Raw genomic sequence first — 25,549 nt, 5'->3', positions numbered from 1 at the left:
GGTATAAAACCCATGTTTTATACTGCTGACAGGTAGGGATTTTATGACAGAAGAGAACCTATAGGTCTGTTGTGTCATAAATACTTTCCATGTATGTCAGCTGTAATGTACACTGAGCCGCACATGTGCAGCTTAGAGTGCATTAATGGCCCCGAAATGTCCCATGGTGACTCCTGTGCGCATGTGTGGTAGTGACGTCATCGTGGCCTGGCCATTCAAACGGAATGAAGATGGAGGCACACAGAACATACAGGATTGCTGACACCACAGCACTGAAGGGCACATTATGACAGGCAAGTCTGTCATAATGTGCTAGTGTGAGGTGCTTACCCAGTACATTATGACTTAAACCCGTGGGGGAAGGGGGGCATTTTTTTTTCTTTTACTGTCACTTTAGGTCCAGCCTATTGGGAGGCTCCAGGTGGGGATTCTCTGTTGATGTTGTCTGGATGAATAAAGTTACCAATATTTGAGTTTTCTCCGGTGTGCAGATCCTTTGGATTTGTGGGACTGGACAGTGATGAAGCAGCAACAGATGGATGAGGTCAGCTCTCTACTCTCTCCTGTCAGCATGCTCTTTGTCAGCTCATGTGCTTTCAGGACACCTGACTAGACCTAATGTTGCCCCCTCCTCTCCCAGTCTGAGTGCTGCTGTACAGAGGATTGCAAGTGGCTAATATCAAGACTCAGGTACTTATACTAACTGCATCCAAGCTACATGTAGACAGTTGTATTCATTGGTGTTTTTGTTTATTATCTGCTTGACTTAAGTTAAAAAAAAAATGGCAGAGCACAAAACTGGTTTATTTAGGCGCAAAAGTGTGTGGCATTCCACCGCCTCTATGAGCAGAACCACTGATGATACTCACAAGGTAGAACTTGTCGCGGAAGCTGGGTGTGTTGGGTGGAGTCCAGTGGTACATAGACACTCTCCGTGCGCTTGATGAGAGCTTGTTGCTCATTCCAGGTGTAGTCAGGACCTTGCTGCTGTCAAATGGGCTGAGGATAAACCAAAACACCAATGAAGGAAGTACAATGGAAAATTTCTGTTCAGAAAAGTTATTCAAAACTTATTTCATGTCCCTTAGATTGTAAGCTCTTGAGTTCAACCTTCTTTCACAGTTTAGGTTATGTAAACCTTTGCATGTTTCATGTGACTTCCCCAGATTGTACAACACTGCAGAATATGATGGTGCTATATAGTTGGAGCATAATAATTACTCTACCCTACATGTAAAGTAATGGTAGGGGAGACACAAGGAAATGTGACCCTTACAGGAAAAAGCCACCTAAATCTGGTATGTCAGTTTGTGGTATTTCCATGGTTTCCTAGACATTTTGAAGGTGTCGGTACCTAAATTTCCCATGCAGGGCTTTGCATCTCCACATCATCACATATAGTCCATGTGAAGGTACCACATGCTTTCTGGACCGAGGATGTCACAGTCCCACTGGTCTCCTTATTTCTCCAACTCCAGCCAATATTTACCTTTTGTTACAGGTGACGTAAGAAAGAATTATCTCCTCTGTCAGGTTTTTATTGCCACATGGGTCCCGGTTGGGAAGATTTGTCCTCACTTCCTGTCCGTGGGATACCAGGACAATTTCAAACTTTTACCTAGTCTACTAAGAATGTGTTATTACGTGTGCCTCTACTAAGGAGATTTCACTTCACGTCCTGTCAGGACAGGAAATGGTGTAAAATCTCTCCACTGGGTACAAAGACAATAACACACTCTTAGCAGAACTTCCTGATTGCACTTTCCATCTTTCTGTCCTGGTGACAACCACTCTCCCCAATATTGGGTACAGGTGTCACATGGACAGGAAGTGAGGGAAAATCTCCCCAAAGGACAAACAGAAATAAAACCTGGTGGATAAATTAAATTCTTCCCCACTCTGCCTAAAAACGTAAAAAGATTTTGGATGGATACAGGATTTCGGAAGAACCCATCAGGAAGACACCACCATTAGGTCTTGTATTAGCTATGGCAGTTGGGGCAGCACTGGGAATCCTAACAGAGTTATCTCTGCTGCCCTGAATACAAAGCAGACGTGATTGAACCCCACCACTAATCAAGCAAACCCTAAATATCAGTTTTGATGGAACTGACCTGTGAAACTAAAGTCTATACTGAACTGAATAGAAAAGACGTGATTTTTGCTAGGGATGGAGAGCAGGCCCCAGCCATGAAGGATGATCGATCACAAGGACCAGCAGCTGGGAGTGCTCACTAGTAAGTGTGGTCAGGAGATGCCAGGAACACAAGCTGCCTTTTCTCATTGCAAGTTGGAAACCATAGGACAACTTTCATGTAATCCGCTAAATGCCATGAATGAGAACAGCCGTCAGGAGACACGGCTCCCTTCCTTCTCCATTTTGATTCGTGCTTCAACCCAAAAACATCAGACGGAGCATGAGCCGGTGAATGTGCAATGTACAAATATTTGTATGCAATGCAGATCACGGTCAAGCGACACACTGTTCACTGACCCATAGATAAACCATAAAGACTACAGTCCCCCCACTCGTCCTCTATTCTGGCTGTTACATTGGGGGACATCAGACAGGTAGCTGGACACAAAGACATGATTGGCCTCCACCTTGCAAGAGTGACTACAAATAGATCGACATTGAAAGACAGACAAAGACAGGCTATACAGGTCTGGGCTGTCAGTGCCTGCTGGGAATTGTAACCCTATCACTGATCCAAATCAATGAACCCAGCCAGTGGTGCATACTAAGAGTTGTAGCTCTTAAAGCAAGGGTCTCCAAACTTTATAAACAAAGGGCCAATTTACTGTCCGTCAGTCTTTAGCAGGGCCGGACCATGGCCATCGGGAGTAGAAAATGTCCTGGCATCAGTGGGAGTAAGCAATGCCCCATTGCTTTCTGAGCCAATGAGAAGGCAGAGACCCGGGACAGCTGAGGTTGTCATTCACATCGCTGGATCGCGATGGGGCTCAGGTGGTGTCAGTGAGAGGAATTGTGCCCCATTTATGGTGTTATTGGGAGGAATTGTGCCTCAACATTGGTGTCACTGGGCCCCATTGTTGGTATCATTGGAATGAACTGTGCCCCATCGTTGGTGTCATTGGTAGGAATTGTATCCCTTTGTTGGTGTTAGTGGGTGAAATAGTGCCCCAAGGGCTGGATGAAAGCAAGCAAAGGGCAACATCCGGCCCCTGGGCCGCAGTTTGGAGACCACTGTCTTAAAGGATATGTGCCAACCACTGATTTATTAGAAATAAAGACTTAAATCTGATCTGAGACAAATTACTGATGCTGCTCTCAGCATTGAAAGTTTGATAGTATTGATAGTTCCTCTTTAACATAGGACAGAGACGAACATGTATAGGGCAGCTGTAGAAATACTGGATCAGGATATAACACACAGGCCGGTAATGAGGAAACATCTCGACATACATCTACAGCATGTGCATTGCCGATGACCAGGAACTAGGAAGTATCAGAGCCCCTTCTGGTCACAGCGCTGATATTTTTGGCTGCTACGTATATTTAGTTAATGTAATCCAGCACGCTCTCTCAGCAGCGGGGGGCAAAATGTAGCTTGCCATGTTGGCGTCTGCGGGAAGCGCACATCAAAGGTCGGAGGGAAGGTGGCCGCTGCCCATCCTCCACTTTGCTGGAATGACAAAAAGCCCCCCATGAATATGCAGCAATGGACACTCTAAACCGCACTGCGGTCAGAACGTGGTAGAGTCTGCCGTATCGGCTGTAATCTTCACATGCCATCGCTTAATAATCTGGATTAACTCCAGGGATGTAACTGAGGAGAATCAGAAGACTTTGCAAGGCTTGATTGAGCACAGATGAAAAGTTTAACCTGCCACATGACCTACTAAGAAGATATGGCCATCTGAGTCCCCATTGGAGAGGTTCCTTTCATGTCTTGTACCAGTAACCACACAGGAAGAAAGGAAGACCCTCCCCAGAGGGGAAACAAATGGTTTTGAATAGGATTCTACTTTAAAGAGTCAGTGCACCTAAAAACTGATATTTCAATATTGGGTGGAGGCTGAAGAGAAAGGACTCATTTACACGGGGTGTACTACAGGCCCATGCCGTGTTTACCCACATAGGGATGTACAGGTATTTCATGCATCCCTGTGCAGGTAGTCCCATTCATGTCAATAGAAATGCAGAGGCTATACAGGCACAGTGGATACTCCCAATATGACATCCATGCAGGTGTGGGTGCATGGTCCTGAGTGTACACTGTCTCCATTATGGGCTGTGCAAATCATACAGATGTCAAATTGGGAGCATTGCCTGTGTCCATGCAGCCTCTGCATCCCAAATGACATGAACAGGACTTCCTGCATGGTTCCTGCACCAATGAATACCCATGTGGGCTCCACCATTGAAAACAGGGGCTCTAATACATAACCATGGATTTTATTTGACTTGAAGTAAGATTTCAGTTGGCTGGGGGCCATCTTTAATTGTTATTTTATATTATAGAGAACTCCCATGCTAGGGTGAGACGAGGGAGAACCATTAACCATAGCAGGGAAATTTTACCCATGGAATTGTAGGTACAGTAGGTGTTTATTATTGTTGAATGTCCTGATGTTCTCTCTTCCTAGCACTGACATTATTATTTTATTATTATTATACAGGACTTATATAGAGCCGACAGTTTGCTCAGCGCTTTACATTATGGAGGGAGACAGTACAGTTCAATACAAGAGGGATTAGAGGGCCCTGATCCTTGGAGCTTACAATCTAGGAGGGAGGGGATAGTGGTACAAGAGGTAATTAGCTGTGGGGGATGGAGTGGTAGGAAGAGTAGAGGATTCCAGTATTAGCTGGGGTCGGGGTAGGCTTCCCTGAAGAGATGGGATTCAGAGTGCGCCTAAAAGTGAGCAGAGTAGTCGATAGCCTGATAGATTGGGGTAAGGAGTTCCAGAGGATGGGTGAAGCCCTTGAGATCTCCTGGAGACGGGCATGGGAGAAGGAGACAAGGGAGCTAGAGAGTAGGAGGTCTTGCGAGGAGTGGAGAGGACGGTTTGGGTGGTATTTAGAGACAAGGTCAGTGATGTAATTAGGGGCAGTGTTATGAACGGCTTTATACGTCAGTGTTAGTGTTTTGAATTTTATCCGTTGGGCAATTGGGAGCCAGTGGAGGGATTGGCAGAGAGGGGTGGCAGATACAGAACGGTTAGTAAGGTGGATGAGTGTGGCAGCAGCATTCATGATGGACTGGAGTGGGGATAGCCTGCGATGAGGTAGGCCAGTGAGGAGGGAGTTACAGTAGTTGAGGCGTGATATGATAAGGGAGTGAATAAGTTGCTTAGTGGTTTCCGAGGTTAGGAACGGGCGTATCTTGCGTAGGTGATGTTGGAGATGTTGCGTAGGTGAATTCTACATGAGTTTGTCAGCAATTGGACCTGGGGCTGAAAGGACAGATTGGAGTCTAGGGTAACACCTAGTACCCTGGCGTCTGTATCTGTACATCTGTTATAGATACACATGTGTAGAGCACCCCCCCTAGGGGGCCACTGGTGAACTCTCTGTTCCCCTCAACTACTGCACACACAGCCAGGCACACAGAATTTTCTCCACTTACACTGGCTCAAATCAGTCTAGGGGTGTCTTTTGATGCTTTATTGTAAAGTTGAACTTGGATGAGGTGAAGGAAGCATGGGATACACCAAACTGTTGAACTGAATTCTATGAGGACTCTTCTCTATCACACTAAACAACCCAAAAAGTCCCACATGACTCCCTACTGCTCACAGGCGACTATGTCTTCTTCCAAAGAACTAAGAGCTACACACAGTCACGAATGCCCAGTACACAGGTCACTTACAATGCCGCAGGATCATCGGTTGCCTCCTTCCAATATCCACCAGGCACTCTTCAGTGAGAAAGACACAGACTCACATTACCAGAGGACAGCTGGGCACTTACTCTCCCCCCAACTTCCTCTTGGTACTCTCCAGTGAGCTTCTCCGGAATCAAACCAGCTGGGACCTCAATGTCTTCTGAATAGCACCTCCAATAATCCTGCCTCAGAGACCCTGCACAGGGTGCTCTTCTGGCAGGACTGTACCCAGAAACTCTACTCCCCCTGCCACAGACCCCAGACTATTTATGGGCTTCCAGCCACCTACTGGGTACACCTCTCCAGGGGTAGGCTGGATTCCCATAGTAATCAGACTGCTTTTCTCATTCTTCCTTCCACTATAATTCTAGAATGGTCTAAAATACAGGGGGAAGCAATCAGAGCAGCTGCCTGTGAGACATTGAGCAGGCCGAAACAATCAACCCCTGCTCCACTGATTACATAAGAACTATACTACTCTGTCCAAACAGCCTGCACTAGCTAGGGGGGTGCAACACCTGAAATCTGAGGCTTGGCTTTCTAATACAGGTAGATAACCCAAAATAAATATTTGCTGGGAGTTTTGCTGTTTCTTCTGCATCTACAGAACATATTGAGGAATCTCCCTCTAGTATCTATCTATATACAGGCACTATGACATCATCCCTGCTAAACATTTGCTGGACCTCAATTGTACATGATGTCGTAAGTGCAAACCAACATTTGGGGCTGAAGCAATGGAGGATATCAGCTGCCACGGTAGGGAGGACAATAAAATATTCTACATTTTATTCAGTTAGGGAACACGGGCTTCCAATTACAATAGAAACTGATCAGAAAAGTAATTGGCTGGATTAACTGCATATAGATACATTAGCTAACTTACCCCTGGTAATCCTACTGGTTGATGACCAAGAACCTCAAGCTGTAGTCTCCGATGACCAATGTCCACACAATGGCCTGGCATTCCCCGACCCCCCCCCCCCCAGGAAGATCAAATATTTTATTTAGACTTTTCACATTCTGCAGAATAACTAGGAGCACCATTGACAGCGCTGTTGGATGGGAGCAGATATCTGATCTGTAGTCCAAACCCCAGGATGGTAGAGAGACTTCCAGCGGAGTGTGGCCAGACAAAGTGCTGCTTCCTAAACATACAACTTCACATGCATAACAGAGTAACACCGACTACAACCTGATACAGGGGCGGAATGATAACTCATTGGGCCCCCGGGCAATAGGGGATCATGGGGCCCCTGTGTCCTTGCCCAAACTCAAAAAAGCCTATGAAAAAGGTACCAAGGGCATCTCATGGGGCCCCCTATTGACCCCGGGACCTCGGGCAGTGCCCAAGTTTCCAAATGCTCAGTCCGCCCCTGACCTGATACTTATCTCATCAGCCGCAATAAGACAAATTATACACACAATAGGTGCAACCAAGCCCATAAATGGTGAGGATAAATATATCATATTATTCCAGATTTGTAGAACACCAATGTCAGAGAACACTGAGCCAGTCACATCAGTCTCTGTACCAGAGGAGCTTACACTCTAACGTCACCTCCCCCACAGTCACACACTATTATTATTATACATTTATATAGCTCTGACATATACTGCAGTGCTGTACAGAGAACACTGAGCCAGTCCCATCAGTCTCTGTACCAGAGGAGCTTACACTCTAATGTCCCCTCCCCCACAGTCACATCAGTCTCTGTACCAGAGGAGCTTACACTCTAATGTCCCTTCCCCCACAGTCACATCAGTCTCTGTACCAGAGGAACTTACACTCTAATGTCCCCTCCCCCACAGTCACATCAGTCTCTGTACCAGAGGAGCTTACACTCTAATGTCCCCTCCCCCACAGTCACATCAGTCTCTGTACCAGAGGAGCTTACACTCTAATGTCCCCTCCCCCACAGTCACATCAGTCTCTGTACCAGAGGAGTTTACACTCTAATGTCCCCTCCCCCACAGTCACATCAGTCTCTGTACCAGAGGAGCTTACACTCGAATGTCCCCTCCCCCACAGTTGCACACTATTATTATACATTTATATATCTCTGACATATACGGCAGCGCTGTACGGGGAACAGACATTGTATAAAGAGGTATTTTCAACTCCTCATAAATCCTCTTAATTGGAAAATAAGTCTGTAAATAGACACATTTCTTCATAAAATAAGAGGACGAGGAATGTGAAGAATGTTCCGATGTGAAGTCAAGTGGTGTAATATCTGTTTAGTTTGTACGCGGGGACATCTCAGGGCCTTCTGGCTGAATCCTTTGAGCTCTGTTTTACCATTAGGAGTCCAGCACAGCTGCGACTGAGGAATGACGCCGCTAAAGGAGCGTGCTGCGCTCGTACAGGTCATGGAAAAAGATGTGCTAGATGCGGCTTTGGCCCCTCCATGAGCAGAGGAGTCTGGGTGATGAATCACTGAGATTTAATCATGGAATAGAGTGTGCCTGTTGGAGCGATCTTCATATGTGCATAGACCTACGTGACATTAAATACCAGAGGACGGTGCAGGGTAGTCAGACGTGGCCTATTTAGGTTGAAGAATAGATCATCTAAACCAGGGCTGTACAAATCTCAGAACACCGTGTGACCAGAATATAAGAGAACCACCCTTCTCCTGGAAGACGAAGATTCTGAGATCTTCACAGAGGGAGACAGCGGGAGCGTTGCTGAAGGATTCAGTTGGTTTAATCATGCAAGGATCATCGTACAGGAATTATTACAGAAAAGATCAATGAACCATAGAAAGTCTTCTTTTTTTAAGAATTGTGGACGCATGTTAATGTCCCAGAACACTGAGAATCTGACACTTGGGGGTCCCAGAACAATGACACACTGATACTTGGAGGTCCCAGAACAATGACACATTGACACTTGGGGGTCCAAAAACAATGACACACTGACATTTTGGGGTCCCAGAACAATGACACACTGACACTTGGAGGGCACAGAACAATGACACACTGATACTTGGGCATCCAGAACAATGACACACTGACACTTGGGGGTCCCAGAACAATGACACACTGACACTTGGGGGTCCCAGAACAATGACACACTGACACTTGGGGTCCAGAACAATGACACACTGACACTTGGGGTCCAGAACAATGACACACTGACACTTGGGAGTCCCAGAACAATGACACACTGACACTTGGGAGTCCCAGAACAATGACACACTGACACTTGGGGGTCCCAGAACAATGACACACTAACAGCTGGGGGTCCCAGAACAATAAAACACTGATACTTGGGGGTCACAAAATAATGATACACTGGCAGTTAGGGGTCCCAGAACAATGACATACTGACATCTAGGGGTCCAAGAACAATGACACACTGACAGTTGGGGGTCCCAAAACAATGACACACTGACACTTGGGGGTCCAGTACAATGACATACTGACACTTGGGGGTCCAGAGCAATGGCACGCTGTCACTTGGGGGTCCATAACAATGATACACTGACACCTGGGGGACCCAGAAAAATGCCATACTGACATCTAGTTGTCCCAGAACAATGGCACATTTACATCTAGGGGTCCCAGAACAATGACACACTGACACTTGGGGTCCCACAACTGCCATGTCTACTGTACCCTATTGCATTCTGGTCAGTCAGTATATAAACAGCTGCAAATAAAGTAACATCTGAATATGGATGATTGTCATGGCAGACACAACACTACACGCCTGACGTCTACATGTAAACTGATTTCATATGGAATTCTCACTAACACACACGATTTGAATCTCTTAATTAACACCTTGCCTGGGACACAGAAAACACAAATAAACAAGAAAACTTGGCATGCCAGAAGGATGACATCCAGATTACTCCGTGGGAGGCCGAATGTAAATTAACCCATCCTACTCCAGACATGCTGCCACCATGGCCAGATCTAGCCTGTTTGATGTGAGAGTGCAATAAAAAAATATCAGGTGGGGCAGAGAATGGACGTTCAGCAGAGCAGTGTACAGGGGTCAGCAGGGCAGTATACTGGGTCAGCAGGGCAGTGTACAGGAGTCAGCAGGGCAGTGTACAGGGGTCAGCAGGGCAGTGTACAGGGGTCAGCAGGGCAGTGTACAGGGGTCAGCAGGGCAGTGTACAGGGTCAGCAGGGCAGTATACTGGGTCAGCAGGGCAGTGTACAGGAGTCAGCAGGGCAGTGTACAGGGGTCAGCAGGGCAGTATACTGGGTCAGCAGGGCAGTGTACAGGAGTCAGCAGGGCAGTGTACAAGAGTCAGCAGGGCAGTGTACAGGAGTCAGCAGGGCAGTGTACAGGAGTCAGCAGGGCAATACACAGGGTCAGCAGGGCAGTGTACAGGGGTCAGCAGGGCAATACACAGGGTCAGCAGGGCAGTGTACAGGGGTCAGCAGGGCAGTATGCAGGGTCAGCAGGGCAGTATGCAGGGTCAGCAGGGCAGTGTACAGGAGTCAGCAGGGCAATACACAGGGTCAGCAGGGCAGTGTACAGGGGTCAGCAGGGCAATACACAGGGTCAGCAGGGCAGTGTACAGGGGTCAGCAGGGCAGTGTACAGGAGTCGGCAGGGCAATACACAGGGTCAGTAGGGCAGTGTACAGGGGTCAGCAGGGCAGTATACAGGGTCAGCAGGGCAGTGTACAGGAGTCAGTAGGGCAGAGGACAGGGGTCACAACTGGCAGAGCAGAGGACAGGAGTCACTGCGGGCAGGGCAGAGGATAGGGGTCACTTTTAGCAGGACAGGGGTTGCTGCTGCCAGGGCACTCAGCAGAGCTCCTTCTCCCATCTCTGCATTGCACACAGCCTGGGCATAGGCAGCAGAGCTCCTCCTCTCCACACAGATAGCTTTGGTTTTGGGGGGAACAACTAAAATCTGGGGGGCATAGCCCACCCCAGCACCCCCCCCTCCCCTAAATCCGGCCCTGGCTGCTACTATAAAAAACCTGTAGGCCCTAACAATGTCCATTCTCATCTGAAAGCTCGGCAATCCTATGATGTGTATGAAAAATGCTTTAGAATCAGTTTTAAATGATTTTCGTTTTATTCCTAAAGGAAGCAGCCATGTTACGAAAACCTTGGATCATTGTCAAAGGGGTTGTATATGGTGTGCTCTACCAAACATTACTTTTTCACTTCAGTCCCTTTAAATCACCAAAGCAAAATCAACCTAATAACATTTTTATGTGAAAACAATACAAAATGCTATTTGAATCAAATTTAAAAAAGTAAAAAAAAAAAGAAAATAATCAAGAAAAATACAAATAAAAATTGGAGTGAAGCCTAAAAATGTATGTGTGTGACCAGCTTTACAGCGGCCCTTGGGGACACCAAGGAAACAGTATTCAGCCATTGAAATCGTAATTCCAACCATCAACCTTTATTGAAAGGTTCACTTTAGAGATTGCTGCTAGCAAACATTAATATTTAAAAAAAAAAAAAAAAGAGGTGGAGCTGGGTTGTAAGAATAAATAACTATTACTACATACCTCATCCCCAGTGAGCTGTTCTGCTCCATTATATAAAAAGAAAGATAAACTAAAAGTCAACGGCATAATGGCAACAATCCATTCTTTATAACTAATGGAGGGTGGGTGGAGCTGGGAACACAGGGGCAGCGACTTTCATCCCAAAGTCACCAAGAGATGGAAGAAACTCCTGGCCGATGTGCCTAGCCACCATTCACTCAAAATTGACAGAAAAGATAAAGATAACAAGTCTTGACATTCGTAAGATCTTGGATCTTGCTCTCCTGCTCTCACCCCATACCAGCTGAATTTCCCCACTTTACAAACCTTTCAGTCAGATTTGACACCTCCTGTCACACGGGAGGGTTAAAGGCAGTGTGTTGAATCTGCAAATGCCGTTTCCTGAGTCAGCGGGACATCTCGCATTATTTGTGTTGGATGAGATATCGGAGGCGCTCCATGTACAGAATGTATAATTTATCGACACAATGCAAGCGTGCTCCACAGGGAGGGCCTGAAATAAGCGTCGCCCCGCAGAGAGGCGGAGGGACTTTTTGTGCGATGCGTGCCGGGAACAAACTTTACAATTCTTCCAACAACATCAGTGCCGGGAAACGATTCTGACGCTTAACGGTAAAAGGAGGCGCAGCCGCCAACGCGATGTTCTGCTGTTTGTAATGTGCTCAATGACGTCAGGCCATCAGTCATTGTCTAATCACAGGAGGTGGAGGAGAAGGAAAATAAATATTATCTTTTTATTGGGTCCCCAGATAAATATTTCTCTTATTTTTATTAATACATTTGTAGATGTTTGGTGTACGGTCCAGAGAAATGTCAGAAGTCAGCATTTTAGACCCCTTTAGGCCATCTGCCTGTTTCTGTGCTTTTCCTAAGCACTGCTGGTGAAGGCCAGGTCATCCCAATACGTAAAACTACCCAGCCTGCTGTTCCTAAGACAGGATTACCAGTCAGGTCATGGTGAGGGGCCATAACTAAACTAAAAGCTTTCCTTTGTTACGGAAACAAACAGTACAGTCTACTCAAAGCAGATATTACCCAGTTGTCCACCCAGAGCCTCTGGTTTATAGACCAGATACATCCTAAATATAGAGCCATTTACCCAACTGTACATCCAGTGACTCTGGTTTATAGACCAGATACCTCCTATATATAGAGCCATTTACCCAACTGTACATCCAGTGACTCTGGTTTATAGACCGGATACATCCTAAATATAGAGCCATTTACCCAACTGTACATCCAGTGACTCTGGTTTATAGACCAGATACCTCCTATATATAGAGCCATTTACCCAACTGTACATCCAGTGACTCTGGTTTATAGACCGGATACATCCTAAATATAGAGCCATTTACCCAACTGTACACCCAGAGTCTCTGGTTTATAGACCGGATACATCCTAAATATAGAACCATTTATGCAACAACCCTTCCAGGTCCTCTGGTTTAGAGACCGCATACATCCTAAATATAGAGCCATTTATCCAAATGTCCATCCAGAGCCTCTGGTTTATAGACCGGATACATCATATAGAGCCATTTATCCAACTGTCCATCCAGAGCCTCTGGTTTATAGACCGGATACATCATATAGAGCCATTTATCCAACTGTCCATCCAGAGCCTCTGGTTTATAGACCGGATACATCATATAGAGCCATTTATCCAACTGTCCATCCAGAGCCTCTGGTTTATAGACCGGATACATCATATAGAGCCATTTATGCAACTGTCCATCCAGAGCCTCTAGTTTATAGACCGGATACATCCTAAATAAAGAGCCATTTATCCAACTGTCCATCCAGAGCCTCTGGATATAGACCAGATACATCATATAGAGCCATTTATGCAACGGTCCATCCAGAGCCTCTAATTTATAGATCGGATACATCCTAAATATAGAGCCATTTATCCAACTGTACACCCAGAGCCTCTGGTTTATAGACCGAATACAGCCTAAATATAGAGCCATTTATCCAACTGTCCATCCAGAGCCTCTGGTTTATAGACCGGATACGTCCTAAATATAGAGCCATTTATCCAACTGTCCATCCAGAGCCTCCGGTTTATAGACCAAATACAGCCTAAATATAGAGCCATTTATCCAACTGTCCATCCAGAGCCTCCAGTTTATAGACCGGATACAGCCTAAATATAGAGCCATTTATCCAAATGTCTATCTGTGGCCACTGGTTTAAAGTCCAGATGCATTCTAAGTAAAGTAGTGTAGTGGTAGCCTACAAATATTTTTCAGGCTAACCTACAAGTAGACTAATGGAGAGCTTACCAGCACAGCTGTTATGAGGCATTATGGGGGTTCCCATCCAGCACTGGAGGCTGCTATAGTTTAAGTTCAAAAGATGTCACTAATTTTGGGTCCAGCACCCCTCTGCAGCATCATGGGCAGTCTCTTGTGAGTCCCAGACCAAGCAATGTTTAAGTCAGATGATGGCAACCTTAAGTGTTGGATGGACCATGCCAGATTGCAGACTTATCATTATGTGTTCAGGGCAGAGCAGGGGCGGACTGACCATTGGGGAACTCGGGCACTGCCCAAGGGTCCGGGGTCAGTAGGGGGCCCCAAGAGATGTCCCTGGTACCTTTCATAGGCTTTTTTGGGTGTGATTTGAGTGTGGGCGAGGACACAGGGGCCCCATGATTCCCTATTGCCCGGGTGCCCCATGGGTTGTCAGTCCGCCCCTGGGGCAGAGCGGTTTATTTTTCAAGTGTAGGAATACAAACAGAAATGAGTTTCAGCGATGAAAAAAAAGGTACCTGTGTCCATCAATGCAATGTTATGAAGGAGAGGAAAATCAAGAAGCCGCAATGGTGTACTCATCCTGTGTGTCTCTGCTTTGGCAGCTGTTATCCCCCATAATTCCTGCACATCTGGAATCCTGACTTCATGTGTTGTATTGTATCTAGATTACCTATTCTATGGCTTCTAAGTCAGCCACCAGATGCTTCCTCTTCTCTGGCTGAAGCCTCTTTAATTACTCATCGTAGCTCTGTTTAATGCTCCCTGTCAGCTGTTACTCTGTGACCCTACATGTCTGTTACCTCTCAAAAAACATACATGACAGGATGTTCTTATAGGACGGCAGGTAAGCAACTTCATGGCTGAATGTATACATCTGTATATTATTAAATATGACAGGGGCTTCCTAGAGTCCAGGAGGAATACAACAAATGTCACTGGATCTAATCTAATCTGACTTTAAATTTATATTCATACAGGTTCAGGCAGGAGTATAGGAACGCACCAATAGACCAACCTTGAAAGTATAAATAAAGTAATAAAGTGAGCGCTCTCCGGTCAGCAGCTGAAACACTCAAGGTAACCAATATAAAACCTGGTCATAGACATATAATAAATAAGTGCAGCGCTAAAAATGAGTATTGGTAAAGTCTGTTCCAAGTTGGAAATAACAATAAAATCACTATGAATTTAAATAATTTCCTCAATAAAAGTGACAGACTGTGTAATTAAATGGTGTAGCATAACAATCAAATCCAGTGGCGGTGCGTAAAAATTACGCACTCACCATATGCGTAATTTAAGTACGCAGTGTATGAATCAATGGAGGTCTCCTTAACAGATATGGGTCTGGTCTGGAACGCGAATAATCCTCCTTCAGGTTTATATAGCTCTGACAAATACTGCAGTGCTGTACAGAGAACACTGCGCCAAACTGTACCAGAGGAGCTGACACTAGGGCCCTCTTGGGCCTGTTAGTGTGATCACCAATAAAGATGCTTTAGTCTTTTTGGCTGGTGGGAGCTGCTTTCAGCTGCGGAGGAATAGTTATAAGTTAGACCACTTACTTCCAGATGACTTCAAGCTGCAGTTTGATGGTACCAAGTTCTGTTATGTCTACTATGATGATTCTTGGCCGAGTAGTAAAGAAGTCTGCACTGTCACATGTCACAACACCAACTGAAATGGTGGATAACCCGCGCAGCTCCACGACCTACCAAAATAGGAGTAAACATCTTAAATACAGCGTCACCATTTATCTGCCAATGGATATGTAATTGTGTTGAGTACAAATTCATTTTCTTTTTTTATTACCGACAACTATTATAAATAAAAAGATTGCAGAGGATAATTTCCCATTGCACAAAAAAAAATGTGCTATCAGAGAACACTCACCATAACTGTTCCTTTAAGAATGGGCGCACCTTCTAGACAACACCTTCTGGACACAATAATGTGTCATGTTGTTCAACACAAGGCCAAGACAAGGGGTGGGCAGGAGGGGCAGCCGCTCTAGGCATGTTGGTAGGATGGGTCACCCGCTCTGCATGCTTCAGATTAGTGGCTGGCAACCGAAAGCTTTATGTCTGTTCTTACAGCTACTGTTGTCACACTGTGCTGGAATAATCCCACTCACACCCCATTCACCCACAGGTGAGAAAAAAAACACAGTGCCTTCTATCTGCTAGAAGGCAAATGACTGACCACGCATGTGCGGTGCACACTACACACCAACCATGTACAACCAGAGCTAGGGGGCAGAGACTGGGCACAGGGTGGTACACCCATTGAACATCATGCATTGGGCACTAGATGAACCTGTCCTAGTACTGGCACCCCAGGCTGGGCTGATCCCTGCCAACCATTCTATAACCATAAGCCTTTTTGCAGTCCAGGACTACAGAGGTCCAGAAGCAAGGAGGAGAGGTCATTTCTCGTATGCATCTAGAGGTGCTTGCTCGCTCCTTGCTCATTCCTGCTGGAGAGTGGAGACTAGATGTAATCACATTTAGAAAGATGGGGGGGTCATATATTAAACTTTGAATGGCACAACGGTTAATGATCTCAGCATAGTTCCCTGGGGACAGCAGAAGCAAGGCAAAACTCTATATTTGGTAAATTGCTTGACTGTCTTTATAAATTTAATAAAAGAGCTGTAGTGCAGTGGTTCTCAACCTGTGGGTAGCGACCCCTTTGGGGGTCGAATGACCCTTTCACAGGGGTCGCCTAAGACCATCGGGGGAAAACACATATTTCCAATGTGTAATGAGCAGCTACTGTGTAGAAAGCAGCTACTGTGTAGAAAGCAACTACTGTGTAGAAAGCAGCAGCATTGGAGGTAAAACGACACTTCATGAATTATAATTACTGGGTAAATAATTTTATGGTTGGGGTCACCACAACATGAGGAACTGTATTAAAGTGTCGCGGCATTAGGAAGGTTGAGAACCACTGCTGTAGTGTGTTAAGATATATTCATACCTCCCAACTTTTGAAGATGAATATAGGGGACACATATTAGCAAAAACATGTACACATAGAACACGCCCCCTTAAAGGAGAATTATACAAAAATAAATGATTAGTGCTTTTTTTTATCACTACTACTCCTCTATACTGGCCTTTGAAACTTGCAAACGAAGCAATTTAGTAATTTGATGAAAGGTTTAGCACTGGAAAACACTTTTTGGAAGATAAAAAGTGCATTTTATATACATCTATATAGATCAGACCAAAATGAGGGACAAAAGAGGAGGACAGAGGGAATATGTTCCAAATCAAAGGACAGGCCCTCAAAATCAGGTACAGCTGGATGCTATGTATACTTTCTATAATGTATGCACAAGCAGTATACAAAATTGACTGACCACTTGCAAGAATAGCATTCATAAAAACAAGGACAGGCGACCCCTTATGAGAATGGCTGAACTGGCGTGAGATCAGCGGAACAGAATAAGATGTGGTGATGGTGCGTTTAATCGACACTTATTTGGGAAAATCTGCAAAGGGTGAAGCATCATCTATAAAATCTCCCCTGTAAATTCCAGGCATGTCAGTAAAACATCACTCCTATGTCAGAGGTTCCCCAGCAGATTTATAGGTGTAGTGGGGGGGGGGGGCTGCTATTTATACGCCGCATGCCACTGTGCACAACACTATGTCTATGGCTGGATGCAGAGATTTAATGCAAGGTATGCATAGCTTTTTACCCTAAAGACCTTTAACACTGAGAGATGTTTGGAGGGCAGCCAAATCCCATAACAAGACCCCTTCTGGAGCTCCATATGTTCCTTTACATCTGGAAGGGTTTGATTAACTCTTACGCTGCTTGAATGTAACTCTGCCCCGTAAACCTGGAGCCAGCACTTTAATGTGACAGTAAAAAACATAAATATAGAAGGAAGTTTTATGATTTTTTTTTTTTTGATGAATTATTTTACAGACTTTCTTCCTAAAAGATAAAGAATCCACATTGCCCTCCTCCAGAAACAAAAACAAAAAATTGACTCTTGCAGTAGTCACAAACAGTATTTTTTTTCATTACACTAGGTTGAGTGGTGCAATATTAAAAAATAGTTTCTGTACTATCTGGACTAAGGCTCTATATAGGTTTGCGCTTTGCATAGTTGTTTTAGCTCTGAAGAAGGGAGTACGTCTCCCGAAACGCGTTACCACACCCTGCTGTCAGAGTACCGTTTGTTCGGACTGTCACACTGGTTTCCAGCTTGTTTTATCTTGGTTTGTGAGTATACACTTTTGTCATTTTAAATAAATTCCTTGTTATCATGTTAATGCACGAGAAGAGTGCGCCCCTTCTTTGCTTTCTTCCACTAAGGCTCTTCAGTCACACCCAGGAGAGGACTGACAACTCATGGGGCCCCTGGGCAATAGGGATTCATGGAGCCCCTGTGTCCTAGCCCACATTCAAACCACACCCAAAAAAGCCTATGAAAGGTACCAGGGGCATCTCATGGGGCCCCCTACTGACCCCGGGCCCTTGGGCAGTGCCCGAGTACCCGAATGGTCAGTCTGCCCCTGGTCACACCCTCAAACAAAACAATCAAGTAGGTGTTGAAGCCCATCTCTGGCTTGCTGTTAGAATTACCCATGCAGTTGGCCACCACCCCCCTCCTTACTGTGCTGCAAGGGTTACATGTTGGTTTGGATTGGGGAAAATGTATAACTACTTTGCTTCCCTGGAGGCTAGCATTCTCCTGATGTCTGAAGCCTTAGAATATGAAGGGTTCATGCCATCCTTCCATACAATGCAGGGCTGCTGGCCCTGCATTGTACGTGATGAGGTCAGAGAACTACAACTGGCTGGACGGCAAAGTGAACAGCTTTAAGGGAAAGGTCACACTGAGAGAAGAAGGCCTGCAGAAGTGAGGTTAGGATTTTCTACCCACCCCAGCCATAAAAGCATTTGCAGTGTGGCGGTGGGGAGAAGACACTACATAGGCAAATTTAACAGCAGCCCAGAGTGGGTCTTTGAAGTCCGACTGATCTTTCAGTTTAAATCAACTAAGTACATCCCAAAATCATCAAAACAAAAGTTAAAAGTATAGTTTTTGTTAATAGGCAGCCTCAGCCTAGGTAGAAAAGCCTTGTCCCTGCCAACATGCTGTAAGGAAGGGTCACCTGCCCTTCAGGTGGAAGCAGTAGTCTCTCTGCAGAAGTCTGCCCCCAGCTGAACCAGAGCTCTCCCATTAACCGGGAGCATAAGACAATAACCCAAACAAAACACCCAGCTAATCAGTTGTCCTGAAATCTCACCCCGCTCCGTATTTCTGAACATTTGTTTTACAACACAGCCCAACAGACTTTGACATATTACAGGTTTCATTTCTGACAATTAAAAGAAAGACTTGACGCCTCCAGCACTTCCCGATACACATTATTCAACACTTATGTATAAACTTTGCGTTTGGTTTTCTGAGACGCTCAGGATGCATCTTGTCTTATAAGAGTGCCAAACACCCTATGAATTGTTTGTTTTGAGTCAAACTTCAATCAGAATGATATGAGATGATTTAACACTCTAAAAATATCAAATAAACAATGTGCATTTTATATAATTATGATTACAATTTTTTAAAGCACAAAAATCAGTCCACCCTTCTTCTTGGTCAGGGGCGGACTGACAACTCATGGGGCCCCTGGGCAATAGGGGATCACGGGGCCCCTGTGTCCTTGCCCAAACTCAAAAAAGCCTATAAAAAAGGTACCAGGGGCATCTCATGGGGCCCCCTACTGACCCCGGGCCCTCGGGCAGTGCCCGAGTTTCCAAATGGTCAGTCTGCCCCTGTTCGTGGTTGAAAGTGATTATAAAATGGCTATAGCTGAGATCCATAGGGAGAGATTGAGGAGAGAATGACATATGATTTCTACAGCGACATGAGATAAAATGTCTTTGCACAGATTAAAGAGAGAAATAATAGCCAATGTGGCTACAAAGTCAGCTTTACCAGGAAGTGACATGCTGAGCTTTGTAGTGCAGTATACACATTATACCTTGATTTCAAAGTTTTCACAGAGATTCGGTATAAATATCCTCTCCTCTTCATCCCACATCTGGCTGTCGTCTGTTTCGATTTTGCCTTTTAACCTCCACCTCTGGCGGCCGAGTCGTATTAACACCTACAAAACAACGATAGCGGAGTTATACGAGGGAAATGGGAGAGATACTACACATGTAAGCCTGATTCAGACAACGAAGTAGAAGAACCGTCCTTGTGAGTGAAGCTGGAGTCCACAATGTTATGGGGTCAGCTGTCACAGGTATGGGGTTAACTGTCAATGGTATGGGGTCAACTATCACTGGTATGAGATCCACTGTCACTGGTATGGGATCCACTGCCACTGGTATGGGGTCAACTGTCACTGGTATGGGGTCAACTGTCACTGATATGGGGTCAACTGTCACTGGTTTGGGGTCAGCTGTCACTGTTATGGAATCAACCGTCACTGGTATGGGGTCAGCTGTCACTGGTATGGGGTCAGCTGTCACTGGTATGCAGTCAGCTGTCACAGTTATGGGGTCAACTGTCAATTGGTATGGGGTCAATTGTCACTGGTATGGGGTCAACTATCACTGGTGTGGGATTAGCTGTCACTGGTATGGGATCAGCTGTCACTGATATGGGGTGTCAACTGTCACTCGTATGGGGTCAACTGTCCTCTCCAGCGCTTTGTCTGAAACCACTTCTGGGGGATTTTTGACGTGTGCTTTGGGTCATTGTTCTGCTGGAAGACCCATGACCTCTAACGAAGACCCAACATTCTGACACCGGGCCCTACATTGCACCCCAGAATTCTTTGGTAGTCTTCAGATTAGCATAGCAACCCCAAAACATCAGTGACCCCCCACCATGTGTGACTGGAGGGACTGGATTCTTTTCATTAAAGGCCTCATTTCTTTTTCTGAAAAACAGTAGAATGATGGACTTTACCAAAAAGCTGCCATTTTGTTTCATTTGTCCACAGCACATTCTCCCAAAAGGATTTTGGCTTCCTCAGGTAAGTTTTGGTAAACTCCAATCTGGCTTTTTTTTGTTTGTGTCAGCAGTGGGGTCCTCCTGGGTCTCCTACCATAGCTTCCCTTTTCATTCAGATGGCAACGTATCGTGCGAACTGACACAGTTGTACCCTGTGCCAGAAGTTCAGCTTAAATTTGATTGAGGTTCTTTAGTCACAAAATAATCCTTCATTGCAATCTTTTAGCAATTTTTTCTCATTCATCCACTTCCAGGGAGATTAGCTACAGTGCCATGGGCTGGAAACTTCTTGACAATGTTGTGCACAGTGGACACAGGAACATTAGGATCTATGGAGGTGGACTTGTAACCTTGAGTTAGTCCATGCTTTTCCATCATTTTTGTTCTCCAATCCTCAGACAATTCTTTGCGGCTCTTTCTCTCCTCCATGCTCCAGGTGGCACACCGAGACACCCAACAGAAAGGTGGAGGTCATTTTTCACCATTTTAACTGGTTGCCGGTGTGATTTCTATATTATCATCTCCTGGTCAGTGATACACGGACGTTTAATGACAAATTACAGGAGCATCACAAACTTGGAATGGAATTATTTCTTACAATTTTGAGAAAGTGCCAATAATTTAGTCAGTCCATTTTCGGGGTTTTGCATGGAATGTGTCAGATTTGGCTTTTTTTTGTGTGTGTCATACCAATACAAACAAAAGAAATAAACATGAGAATGCCAAAACATTTGTAATTGTAACAATTTTCTGGGTGATGTTGTGCATTATCTGACAGAAATGCAGGGGTGCCAATATTTTTGGCCATGACTGTATAATTTCATACAAGTACAACATTCATTTGTGAGTGTACATCTATTTTCTAATGTTTATAGTCAGTCCGGGTTTTATTGTATTTGTATGTAATAGCATAATAGCAGTGCAGAACTATTATAGGATACATAACAGGACAACTGTGTTTTACAATTTAGGTGACCGACGTCTAAATGAACGTATCCAGAGAAAACGAGCTCAGTCTGTCTTCTATTTGAATCCTTCACCACTTCACTTCTCAGTTCTAGAATCTTAGTTTACCGGAGCTGTGTGCCAGACTTGGCGGGTTTTAATGTCTGCCGGAGCTGGTAGTAAAACCCACTTTTAGTAGTTCAGGGAATTGACCGACAACGTTCGTATTCCCCAAGCCACATGTCTCTCCCTAATACCGTCTATCAAGTCAGGACATACATTAAATCCTCTCTCTGAATATATGACTATGCATCTGCAGCCAGGATTGTCCACGATCTCTTGGGCTTGGCATAGCGCTTGCCTGGTTCAAGGGTTCCACAGTAAACACTGCAGAGGATTCTGGGAAAATGAAGTCAGTATTCCATGGTTTATGGACCAGGGCACGGTGTATGGTCTCTGGATGGGAAAAATAAATGGTTACTGTACCTCGTAGTGATCTCCAGGGCAAAGCCGGGCGTAACCCACCAGACCTAGACAAGAGAAAGACAGTTAAACACTCTGAAGATTTTTATGACCCGTTTCCGGTTCATTTCAGCACATTTGTAAATATAAAGGCTTTTTGTTTAAAAACTTAGAGTCGTTTGAAAGGTCATTAATCACTCACAAACCTACTGGAAGATTGTCAGTGATTTAACACCGGTAGTAAATCTGGATGCAAAAATACATTTGTAGTTTTATCTCTGGTGAGCCTTTCTGTTTTGATATAGGGAAGCGATCATTTTGAAGGAATAATTGGTCACATATAAAACACCCTGCTTGTAATACAGCAATGGATAGTTAGAAATGTTTAAACTTGTTTTCAAGGCCGAGAGAGGTGGAGTCCATCTTACAAGATAAACCGTTTAACGCAGTATTAAACCCCAAACCAAACATGTAATATATTGCAGCTTAACAATCATTGGATGTGGTAGCTGCATTAGTTTTGTATTTAGGCTTTTTTTCACCTAGCAATCTGGCCAGTAACACACCTTCTTTGGTAGAGCATCCCCACGCTGGATGAAGGAACACAACACTGCTGAAGTGCAGCCACCTTGTGTACGTATCTGTGATACACTGCGGAACCCTTTCTACATTGTTCTGGAACATTGACTTTAACCACATCCTGACCACCCTATAGCAGATATACTGCTACAGGGCGGCAGGGGTGCACAAAATTATGTATATATACATGATTTTGTATTTCAAGGCAGGGGGCGCTCATGGACCACATGCCGCCATTCGCGGCCACAGCTGTCAATCACCGGGTCCCGGGCCGGTGATTCCATGCCGGCGCCCGGTGATTACCGAGCATCTCTGACGGGGAGGAGGACTGCTTTGTTTAGTAGCAGTCCTCCTCTCTGTCGGCTTGGGCACACTGCACAGCACAGCCATCCAGAGCATTGTGCTTACAGTGAAGCACCCCCCACCCCAGCCCCCTAGAAATAGACACCAACCCCCTAGTAAAACACTCCCTGCACACAGTTAACCCTTTGATCGCTCCTCATGTTTACCTCTTCCTGCCCAGAGTCATTAGTACAGTGTCAGTAATTTTTTTAGCACTGATCACTGTATTGGTGTCACTGGGGATGTCAGTGACACCAAGTCAGTTCCCCTCCAGTGTCAGAATGCCCACCGCAGTCCTGCTATAAGTCGCTGATCACCGCCATTACTAGTAAAAAGAAATTCCAGTATCTATATCGCCATTTTAAATGTTATAACTTTCACGTAAACCAATTCATTTACGCGTATTGAAATTTTTTTTAAGCAAAGACACGGAGCAGAATACATTTTGGCGTAAATTTATGACAAAATTAGATTTTTTAAATTTTTTTACTGTACATGTTTAATAGCAAAAAGTAAAAAAATATAGTTTTTTAATCAAAATTGTACGTCTTTTTTTTTTTAAAAGCACAAAAAATAAAAATTACACATCAAATCCCACCCAAAGCAAGCTCAATTCCTGGGAAAAAAAGGACGTAAATTTAATTTGGGTGCAGCGTTGCATGACCGCGCAATTGTCAGTTAAAGTAACAGAGCGCCGTAACGCAAAAAATTGCCTGGTCAGGAAGGGGGGAAATCCTCAGGAGGGCGAGGGGTTAATGTAAGTTGGAACCAAGCTCCACCTCCCTACCGCTAAACAGTCTAAACTCAGTGGTTTCTAGCCCTTTGAGGACCGTAAGGTTTTGGAACGCCAAAAGAATCAATTTTTTTGTTTTTAAAGTTCGTACAATTCAGTTGCTGTAACTAAGCCATTTCATGAAATAATTGGCAAAAAGCTAGATCCATTTGTTGTTTGTTGATAAGAACTAATATTTTGACTCAAACCAAAAAAAAAAAAAGAGTTTTAAGTTCTTAATCAGATGATACACGCAATTACAAACATGGGACAAATACGTCCCTTGGTCCTCAGAGGGCTAGAGGCACTGGCGTTAGCTTTTAGAATAGGTTGACCATTTAAAGAAGAGCAGTTGTCACTTGGAATAGAAGATAAGGCCTTGCATACAGCCAGTGTCTAAAATCCAGGGGATCAGCAGGGGTTGGGTTGAAGATTCATGTTGGCCTGAATGAGCAAAATCCACATTCCTCCTCACAAGTACCTTCACACAGTGAGGAGATAGGGGGGCATGTCTGACCAGGTTCGTACGATTATGGAGAGCATTGGTAAGTGGGGTCAAACACTGGTACCCATTCGGATACAGAGCAGAATGCTATACCAGGAGAATGAAGACTATGAAAACGATGACTATGATGTCCATACAAGGATTATCTAAAGGAATATCTATTTATGAGATTTCACTCAGGGTACAAATTTACCTTTCATCTTAATGAGAAATTCCCCCAGATGCAGTTCCAGTGCTCCTTCGATTGTACACATGTCCTACAGGAAAGAAAAAAACATATATAGCATCAGAAAAGACCTCAACATCCCAAGGACATTTCTGCCCCCGGATGACTTGTATTGGTGAGATTGGGGACTTTTGCAACAATCAGGACAAACAGTCCTAGAAAATCATGAAACAGCAGATCTTCAAAATCATTTTCAGTTGTATTTCCGGCATGTTCTGCATTGTGTATGGGTGTTCTTAGGCTAATGGATAGCAGATGTCTGGCCTATCCCTAACAGGACTTGAGTTACAGAACGACCCTTGGGGATGGCAGCGGTGTCATTTACATACATTCATATAATTGGTGTCATTAATGCAACAATGATATCTGAGGTGGTACATTGTTACCAGGTTACCCTGTGCCGGGTTAAGCACCAAAGTGCCCATTCACTTTACTGAGCTGCATTAATGTGGGGAACATGCAATGGTGAGAAACCTTGCAGAGCAATACATGGCAATGCACTAACATGCGTTCAGGGGCGGACTGAACATTTGGAAACTTGGGTACTGCCTGAGGGCCCGGGGTCAGTAGGGGGCCCCATGAGATGCCCCTGGTACCTTTTTCATAGGTTTTTTTGAGTTTGGGCAAGGACACAGGGGCCCCATGATCCCCTATTGCCCGGGGGCCCCATGAGTTGTCAGTCCGCCCCTGCATGCATTGCATGCAACAGAACTGGTGCATGCATCTTTTTTTTATGCACTTTGGTATTTTAGGCAGCCCGATCAAATGAATTAACACAGCACAGATTAATGCGTGTGCACTGAAGTACTGCAGTGGTGTAAATGGGCCCTTAGTCCTCGGTGCCACTTGGTGCGACTTCGCATGCGATTTGCATGTCGTATGACTTGCAAATCGCTTGGCAAGTTGCACCCTATTGTCCGCAATTACAGCGGTCATATCGGTGCGGATTCGGCTTGGTTGGAGTCGCACTACTTTTGGTACGATTTGTACAATTTGTACTTTTGGTATCTGTGTCAGACAGGGGCGGACTGACCATTTGGAAACTCGGGCACTGCCCGGGGGCCCGGGGTCAGAAAGGGGCCCAATGAGATGCCCCTGGTACCTTTTTCATAGGCTTTTTT

General features: G+C 44.9%; 1 protein-coding gene across 1 annotated transcript in view; it reads right to left on the bottom strand.

Moving 5' to 3' along the window:
• Nucleotides 1–25,549, bottom strand: part of RIPOR3 (RIPOR family member 3) — a 138,672-nt gene that overhangs the window by 22,229 nt on the left and 90,894 nt on the right. The window contains exons 8-12 of the mRNA XM_089662271.1: nt 24,396–24,459; nt 22,029–22,072; nt 19,615–19,740; nt 15,172–15,317; nt 870–999 (exon numbers count right to left, since the gene is read on the bottom strand). Coding sequence (XP_089518397.1) covers nt 870–999; nt 15,172–15,317; nt 19,615–19,740; nt 22,029–22,072; nt 24,396–24,459 — 510 coding nt within the window. The remainder of the gene's footprint in view (nt 1–869; nt 1,000–15,171; nt 15,318–19,614; nt 19,741–22,028; nt 22,073–24,395; nt 24,460–25,549) is intronic.

Source organism: Staurois parvus, unplaced genomic scaffold (genome assembly GCF_062004578.1).
Source record: "Staurois parvus isolate SC_StPar_1 unplaced genomic scaffold, SC_StPar_1.0 ptg001451l, whole genome shotgun sequence".
Lineage (NCBI taxonomy): Eukaryota > Metazoa > Chordata > Amphibia > Anura > Ranidae > Staurois > Staurois parvus.
The sequence above is the reverse complement of the archived record's forward strand: the minus strand, read 5'-3'. Positions and strand labels throughout refer to the sequence as shown.